Source organism: Silene latifolia, chromosome 11 (genome assembly GCF_048544455.1).
Source record: "Silene latifolia isolate original U9 population chromosome 11, ASM4854445v1, whole genome shotgun sequence".
Lineage (NCBI taxonomy): Eukaryota > Viridiplantae > Streptophyta > Magnoliopsida > Caryophyllales > Caryophyllaceae > Silene > Silene latifolia.
The window spans coordinates 103,140,745-103,149,853 of record NC_133536.1 but is presented as its reverse complement, the minus strand read 5'-3'; the positions used below and the strand labels follow the sequence as shown (position 1 = coordinate 103,149,853).

At 39.9% G+C, this 9,109-nt stretch overlaps 1 protein-coding gene across 1 annotated transcript; it reads left to right on the top strand.

Annotated features, from left to right (window-relative positions):
* The first annotated feature begins 4,523 nt into the window (after window positions 1-4,523).
* LOC141611840 (uncharacterized) lies at window positions 4,524-7,816 on the top strand. Its single transcript, XM_074430481.1, has 2 exons — window positions 4,524-5,667; window positions 7,478-7,816. The coding sequence occupies exons 1-2, from the start codon at window positions 4,738-4,740 to the stop codon at window positions 7,550-7,552; spliced, it is 1,005 nt and encodes a 334-aa protein (XP_074286582.1). The 5' UTR covers window positions 4,524-4,737; the 3' UTR covers window positions 7,553-7,816.
* The last annotated feature ends 1,293 nt before the right edge of the window (window positions 7,817-9,109 follow it).

Below are 9,109 nucleotides of genomic sequence, written 5' to 3'. Positions count from 1 at the left end.
ATGTTGCGGTAATAGGGAACAAGTGAAGTTTTGGGTTAAATTAAGGATTTTGTGGTATAGGTTAGGTGGTGTGACGAGAGAAGTGAAGTATGAGAAATGTTTAAGTAAGAGAGCCTTGGATATATGCATGGCGATGTTTAGAGTATAGGTGGTTATCTTTGACATGCGGTGGTGATGAGAAAATGAAAAGATATATCTAGGATTTAGTATTAGTGAGTTACGAGGACGTAACATTTATCTTAAGAGGAGTAGGAGGCGATAAAAGAGAGTTTCATGGTGGTGCATGTTGTAATATAATTGGAAGTAGAGTGTTAGCGTAGTGTAAAGGAGGGATTTGTTTTGTGGATAATACTTATAAAAGGTCATGGCCGTGCTTGTAGTACTGTGATGCTTCGGAGTATGAGAATATTTTATATAATGTTGACAGTTGGAGGATGATGTTATGAGTCTGAGTAAACTTCGAGGACGAAGTTCCTTTTAAGGGTGGTAGAATGTAACATTCCGTTTGATGTCTAGGAGTGTCTTGATTTTGGATTTGATAGTGGATGATATTATGGAGCTAGCAGTGTTAGTGGATGGTGGTTGGTTATGTATGAAGTTGGTGTCGTGAGAGATATATATGTGGTGGATACGATATCGTGAGTCATGTTAAGGAAGTAAACATAGTTGGTGGAGTGGGTGTTAAGAGTTCATGTTTTATGTTTGGTCGAGTTTTTGAGTTCTTAGTTATGTTGTTGTGTCTTGGTCGAGTTAGTATGGTTGTTTTTAGAGTATGGGTTGAACTTCGGGGACGAAGTTCTTTTTAAGGAGGGAAGACTGTAATACTCCGTATTTATAAGTCTTGGGGTACTCTATCGAGTAGGCCTTACTCGTCGAGTAAGGGTAAGTTGCGTTTTAGAAAAAGTTTCGACTGTTGGGTACTCGATCGAGTAAGGGGTACTCGATCGAGTAAGGGGGTACTCGATCGAGTACCTTGGGTACTCGATCGAGTGTCCGGTTTACGGGGAGTTTTTCGCGGGTTTTGTTAATTATGCGATTAGGGTATTTAAACATAATCGTCGTTGTTTTAATTCACTTTTACCAAAACCTAAAACCTGTTTAAGAGAGAAAGCGATCGATCATCTTCCTTATCGCATCCGTAACAATTCCCTGAGTTCGACGGTCGATTCGTATCGTAGTTCGTGTCGTTGGATTCCTTGCGTCGAGGGTAAGCTTTTAATATAATTTATATAATATTTTGCTAGGTTTGGTCAAACCCTAATTTAGGGATTTGGGGGTTTTATGAGTAGTATGTGATGTGTAGTCTTTATGTGATATGTGTTAGGAGGAGGATTCGTAGAAGAGGCGTTTTGATACAGCTGTAGATACCGTCTGCTTGTTGTGCTTTCCGGGTAGGATTTCCTACTCGCATTAGTCCCATAATGGGATATTGGTGATGTCTTTGTAGTTAGTTGTTTGATATGATGATTGTGATTGTGATTGTGATTGGTTGTCTATGGTTCTCGAGATGCGTTCTCGGCTGAGTGGGGTCACTTGCGGGAGTGACTTCACGCCCTAGTTTCGCCCTTCGTGGAACCCGCCACGGAAGGGGATGTGCACATTAATGGACAGGGTTATCGCTCGGTATGATGAGCGGGGCTTAGGTGGGAATGGCAACGGTCCCCCATCGGGCGTGGTGGGTCCAAAGGACGATCGATATTGAGATGATGGGAATTGTTGTTGGTGGTGTGTGTGACATGCCACCGTCTGCTTTATCTTTTATTGTTATCTATATTGATTGTGTGATTAGTACTCGACCCGTTTAAATGTTTTAAAAACTGGTGATCCATTCTGGGGTGGTGAGCGATTGCTTGACAGGTATATCTTGATACGCGTGGGATCTAGTCAGGGATGGAGTCATCACATATCGTAGTCTTTAGTCTTCCGCCGTGTTTGTTAAGGCGCTTCCATTCGGTTGGTTTATAGTTTGAGAACAGTTGTATTTTGCTTACAGTTGGTTTGTTATGTAATCACTTAAAGTTATTTAATAAAGTATGTTTCTTTATTGTCTTATGATTATCATTGCCTCGGGTAACCGAGATGGTAGTATCCTTATACCTGAGTGGTCCTGGTAAGGCACTTGGAGTACTGATGTCAAGACTTCCGTCGCAGACTGGCCAATTTACTTTGATATAACATGTTGGTGGATTTGGAGATAGAGGAACAATGTCGTTTTTGGGCGCGTCAGTGAGAATCCGACAGAGCCACGGGCATTTCTTTATCATCGATCAATTCAAGATTACGAAGAAAGCCTTTGACAAATTCGATATTTTTATACCGCAGCCTAGGCCGAATAATGTTGAGATTTGTATACAGTGACTCCCTCCTCCGTATGGGTGGGTACAATTAAATACAGACGGCGCTTTGAAAAGTAATCCAAGCCCAGCGGGAGGTGACGATATCTTCAGGGATGAAACAGGTAATTTTTAAACTGCTTACATTTTTTCGTGCAGAATTTTCTCATCTATGAAGACCGGATTATTGGCCCTCCTTGCCGGTTTGGAGTGGGCTAAAGCTCGTCGTATTCCAAAGCTTTTAATCCATATGGACAATTCTACTTACATCAAGATTATCTTGGAGGAACAATTATTTAGCAATAACCTCAAATTTATTGATAAAAAATGCCAAGACTTGCTTAAGGAGACTCACTGGATAACAAAGTTGGAGCATACTTATAGAGAAGCCAACAGAGCAGCGGATCTATTGGCCAACCATGGAGTTAATTCGAGTACCATTCCCACGTATTTAGATATACCTTTTAATTATTTGCGTACTATCCTTTGGGAAGACATATTTAGGGTCGCTATTCCCCGTGTAATAGCAATTAATTATATTTAGGGTCGCTATTCCCCTCATTAGTACCAAAAAAACAATGCACTTGTCCTGATATTATGCCCTGCTCTTTTAGATTTCGCTAAAACTTGGGAGAGATGGTTTTCCAATAAGTTATTGAGATACCAGTCTTATGTACTCTTTTATTTGTATTTCATGACTGAAGTAAAACCTCTCAAGACTCTAATTTTGGACAGAAAACGAGAACTTAACAGTCGAAATGAGTGTTCAATGCTCAAGAAAACCGTAGGAAATAAAAGGAAAAAGAGACACTTGAGCCCGACTTTGCACTTGACAAATACCGTGTGAATGGCGTGACTCGAACAAGATATGTTTTAATCCGAACACGAAGCAATAGATTAAAACTAAGACTAATCCCAACACTAAGTAAAGGACTCATCCAACCTCAAGCACTAAGCAAAGAGGACTATTCAAGCACTAAGCAAAGAATAGATTCTGATGAAGAAAACACTTGGTTTTTAACTCAATCAAATCTGAAATTCTCATTAGGGTTGCTTGGTTTATATAGACCAAACCTTACAATCTTGACCCTTGATTACAAACTACATCTAAGGGCCACAAAAGGAGCTGCTATATTATAAGGGAACGACAGCCTAGGACCTTACAAGGCCTTACACAAACTGAAAAATGAAAAGGACATAAAGCAAAGAAATGATAAAGTAAACTAATAGTCCAACCCTCCTTTGTTTGCTTGCTCAACTCCTTATTTATGCAATGTGGACTGAGTTGGCTGCCTTAAAAACCTTGTGGGACTCACATGCAGCTTCCAAAAGTCCTTTTAGCTTTGTTGGATCAAAAGAGGAAAGGTTGAAAGCGACATTTAGCTCATTGTTCAAAATCGGGTCCCCTTGGTACCTTTACAATGATTCTTCAAATAATTTCTGAATGGTAGCCTTTGGAGATAAAAGATCCACACAAAAACGTCCCAAACTCACCCAAGATAAGAATTAGGACGGTTGGAGCCATGGCTTCTTAGACGATTTTTGAGTTAGGCCTCAAATTAGGACAAGGCCCAAAACCGGGTGAATTTGGAGCTTCCTCGGGCTGTTTCTCTTCAATGACCCTTTTATTGTTAATCGTGACATAGTAATTACGTACCTATTTAGATAATAAATGTACTCATTTCATCTTTAATTATGATTTGTATCTATTTTATTATCTTTAGTGCCACTTTTTCTTAAAATTGTAAAATAGTCTCTCAATAAACTTATTGAGAGGCCGTCTGTCAGGAGACCTACTCGATGGACTTAAAGTCACCCTTTGAGTTCAGTTCAAAAAAGTTTACCAAAATTAAGTTCAGTTCAAAAAAAGTTAATATCCTATAAATTTAGTTCAAAAAAGTTCAGTTCAGAAAAGTCAAAGACCGCTAATTAGCAAACATGCCCTAAATTTTGACTGGGCGCGAATGAAATTGAGTCTGGATAAAATTGAGTCTCCCATGAGGTCTTAAATTCTCATTATAAACGGGGATATCCGTCTATAATGAGAGACGGGTAAGATCCCTTTTACAAAGAAGCAAGTGGAAAACCGAAGTGATTTACCATTTGACCTCCCACTCGCCTCTTTGTGAGAGGGATCCGACCCATCTCTCGTTATAGACGGATAATCCCCGTCTATAATGAGACTTACTGCCATGGGGCATTGATGTTGGTGCAAGTGGCAGGGCGGCATCACGTCGGCACGTCGCCTTTAATTCAGATCCTCCAGATCAGATGTAGTCCTTGAACGAATCATTCACATACCACCCAATCAAAACAACTCTAATATTAGGCTTCTACTATATATACCCTCTTCCCAAAATCAACTCAACCCCCATTCCCATTCTCAACCAAAATCAAATCAGAAATGTCGTACTACCCAAGAGGCCGTGGAGGAGACGACGACGTTGACGACTTCGACGAGTACGATCCAACCCCTTACGGAGGCGGTTACGACCAATCCCTCACTTACGGCCGCCCTCTTTCCCCTTCCGAGGATATCTGCTACCCTTCTTCCTCTTCATCCGGCGGCCACAATGACTTCGACTATGATCGCCCTTCCTACACCTCCTCTGCTCAGCCTTCCGCCTACGCCGATGACGCTCTTGACAATGAATACAAGAGCTACTCCCGCCCCACGCCCCGTCCTGGGGGCCCCTCTCCTGCTTACTCTGGTGGCCCCGGGTTCCAGCCTCATCTCCCTACCCCACCTGGTGGGGACGGTTATGATGATGCCCCTGCTGTAGAGTACGGCGGCAGGCCAACTGTGTATGGGGGATCTGGTAACCAGTCCGGTTTGGATTATGGATCTGGATATGGTGGGAGGAAGAACGAGTATGATGCGCCACCCAGCTCGGAGTATGGATCTGGAGGGTATGATGCGCCACCCAGTTCCGGATATGGATCAGGAGGCGGAGGGTATGGTGGGAGGAAGAATGAGTATGATACCCCGCCCAGCTCAGAATATGGGAGAAAGAGCGAGACCGAATATGAGGCGCCTGCTCAGGGATATGGTGGATCAGGAGGGTATGGGAGGAAGAACGAGAGCGAATATGAGGCACCTGCTCAGGGATATGGTGGATCAGGAGGGTATGGGAGGAAGAATGAGAGCGAGTATGAGGCGCCTGCCCAGGGATATGGTTCTGGATATGGAAGGAAGAGTGAGTATGAAGAACCTAGCTCAGAATATGAGAGAAAGACAGGGTATGGTGGTGGATCTTCTTATGGAAGGAAGAGTGATGACGACGATGATGATAAGCCTCGTTATGGTCAAGAGGGCTATGGCCGCAAAAAATATGTAAGCCATCTACATAACGGAATACTTGATTTATTGCTCTTACATTTTAGCATTCATTTTATGTTATGATTTTGGTGATTATCTTGTTTGATTTATTCCTAACATGTTTTGTAACTTTAGAAATAACATCGAGTAGTTCATTTGTCAATTACAACATGTTGCTGTGATTGTGATCAAGTGTAAATTTTTGATCTAGTAATGGAATGTGAGTTGACCTGAAAACGTAGATGAAGTCAAATGAGATGAGAAATGGGATAGAGGGTGTTATGATTAAGAATGCGGGCAGGACTAAGGAGGTTTTATGTGCCTGTGGTCTTGTGTTCACTTAGGCATTGTTTGGATAGGAAATTAGGAGGGAAGGGAATGAGAGGCAGGATTTATGATGGGATTCTTGATTTTCCAAGCGCAATTACTCAGGTGGGCAAGCTGGAAGGGAGAGACAATAGAGAACGCTTTTTCCTTCCACATCTGATGATCCTAACTCTCCTTTAGGGTGTGTTTGGATAGCAAAAGTGGAGAGAAAAGGAGGGGAGGGAGAAGGAGGGAAGAGAAAGTGATGGAAGGGAAGGGGAGGGAGAATGGAGGAGGTCATTTTCCCTCCAAATCTTGCCTTTGTTGAAGAGGAAATAATTTGGCTTGGAGGGGGGAAGTGGAGGGATTCATTTTCCCTCCCCTCAAAATCCCACCACCTCCATTTTGCTAACCAAACAAAGGATTTATCATCCCTTCCTTTCCCTCCCCTCTCTTTCCCTCCAAATCCTCCTATCCAAATAGACCCTTAGTAGTTACAGACTATAATTTATTGCTAGTTAGCAACTAAGGCGCGCTATTGATCTTCACATTCCTTGTATATACTTTGATTAATTATGTGCCAATTCCCTACGCTTGATTCTAGCAGCATTTCATATTCTGATTAATACTGGAGTAAGATAATAATTGAACTTTATGTGCCTGTCCTCAATCTGAATGACTGAATCCCTATAATAATCAAGCACTACCAATTAAAGTGAATTTCCAGCTGCACGAATTATAATGGGATTTCATCAGCTTAGCTGAATGTTGGGTTGACATTCTTCGATATTAGTTCAATTGAAATCTCTAATCGTTTCTTGGGTTGTGCCAAACTTCATTGCCGACATTGACATAGGTTGCTTAACTCTATTAATGTACAGTCTAACAAACTTAACTGTCTGACAATGCTTTCTTCATCATTACTCTTTGTTTATGATCCTTTACTTCCATTAAGGTTTACGTCATGATAACTCTTTGTTTATGTTACTTGCTCTTCACTCTCTGAGCTTTTACTGCTTTATACTCTAGTCCCTTTACATGCTATCCTCTTTGTAGTTGTCACAATTGAACTGATTTATTGTGCTGGATCATGATTTCGGGTATAACATTCTGTTTCTCAACTCATAAGTACCCAACAGATTGGTATATACTTCCTCCGTTTTTTAATGATGTTCCCATTTCATTAAAATACCCCTCGCATATATTCAACAAATGGGAACATCATTAAAAAATGGATGAAGTATCTGTCAGCCCAAATAATTGGTACGGTACAGAAACGTTTTTTTCCCTTAATTTTTTAGTTTCACCTCGGATGTCATACCTGTGTAAAACATGCCAATCAAGGATAAGGGTAAGGAACCCCAGAAGAGAAGGAAAGCAAGTCAATAACTCTGATTTTTGGCGATGAAGAGACATAAAATTACACTTCGATCTCAATTGCTTGCAAAGACATGATGAATAATGAAATTGTTGGGTGTCTGTTACTTCAACATTAAATCAATTGCTTATTTTTGGGCAGGGTGACAATGATTCCGATGAGGATGATGAGAAGAAGCACCACAAGCACCACAACCGCAGGCACTATGATGACTGAGGAGGCTGTTGCTCGTCATATTGCCAAGTGGGATCCACTATATACTTTATCACCTATATGCATACCTGTTTGAATAATCAAGGGCTGAGACTCAATTCAAGCCCCTATGCGCGCGCTTTGCTTTACATTCTATTTCCCTAAATGATGGCTCAGTGAGCTTGTTTGATGTATTGCACTATTATCCATATATTCCCGTGTTTCTGAACGTACTAAACTTGTATGATTTTCATTGAGTTTATAAATGTTTTTTATCTTCTTCTTCAAGGCTAGTAGTTGCACAACGTTGATCTTTCTTGTAAGGGTTTGTTGTCGTGGTTCGTACTCCATATAAGAAGAAAGGGAATGGATTGATAAGAAGTTTCGTTGTGTCTCATATCGCAATAGAGCTCGTGTCTAGAATCACCGGCATGCAGTCCTATGTCTCCTTGTCCGACTCAATTAGTTTCCTTAATGGCCAAGAAGCCATTGACAATTACTTCGAGTGTTGGTGGTCTAGGGAGTTTGGACGTTAGTGGTATTATCGCTATTGTAAAATTTTTTAAAAAAGGAAAAACACAAAAATGCCTTAGACACCCCAGTAGGTGGATTATACATCTGATGTGAGTTTTTGAGCATTAAAAAAAAACTTTTTGAGTTTAAATCTAAAATTTTTGAGTTTTATTATAAGGGTTTTGAGTTTATTTAAAACTTTAATCTCAAAAAGTTACATTATAATTCAAAAAAATTACATATAAGCTCAAAAAAATTTGATTTTTGACATCATAAAACTAAAATGTAATTTATAAACTCTATAGTACTCGAAAAAAATATACAAAAACTCAAAAAGTCATCAAGTATGATGTAGTACATTTGATGTACAATCCTTTTTCTCTTAGACACCCCCAAAAACATAACGATCTCCATGTGTCGGTAAAATTTCTCTCCACTTTCTTTCAAAATCTAATCAAATTTCTCCAAATTTTTCAATTATTAATCTTTTTTTTTTTTTTTGAACTTAAGTTATTAATCTTAACTAGGTTTATGACCCGTGAGATTCACGGGTTTATCTGTTTTAGTTTTGTTATTTTTATCGTATTGTTTATATTTGTTTGAGCAATTAGTTGATCCATTTAAAAATAGGATTATTTCACAGGAATAATCCATCCTATTGCTGTCTCACCTCTATTAATCCGTCCTTCACAATAACTCACAATAATCCTACCTATTACACGAGTTTCTTTGTTTGCACTAACCTACTTATGTTACCTGCTAAACCGGTGGTCACCTTTAAGCTTATAACCCGCCTTTTCTTTTTCAAATTCATTTCATCTTCTTCATCCCCTTTTTCCTCCATTCTCTTTCTTCTTCAGCGATTCCCTCATACTGCATCTTTCTTCTACATTTATTTCATCCGTTTTTTCTTTTCAAAGAAACTTGCTTCACCATTTATCCTATTCTATACAATGAACTCCTCATACATAAGTTCATCTAATTCCCAATCTTTCAAAGGCAAAAATAAGGTTTTATGTAATCATAATTTGGAAGCAGTGGTGAAGATCGTGAGTAAGGGGCGCGTAC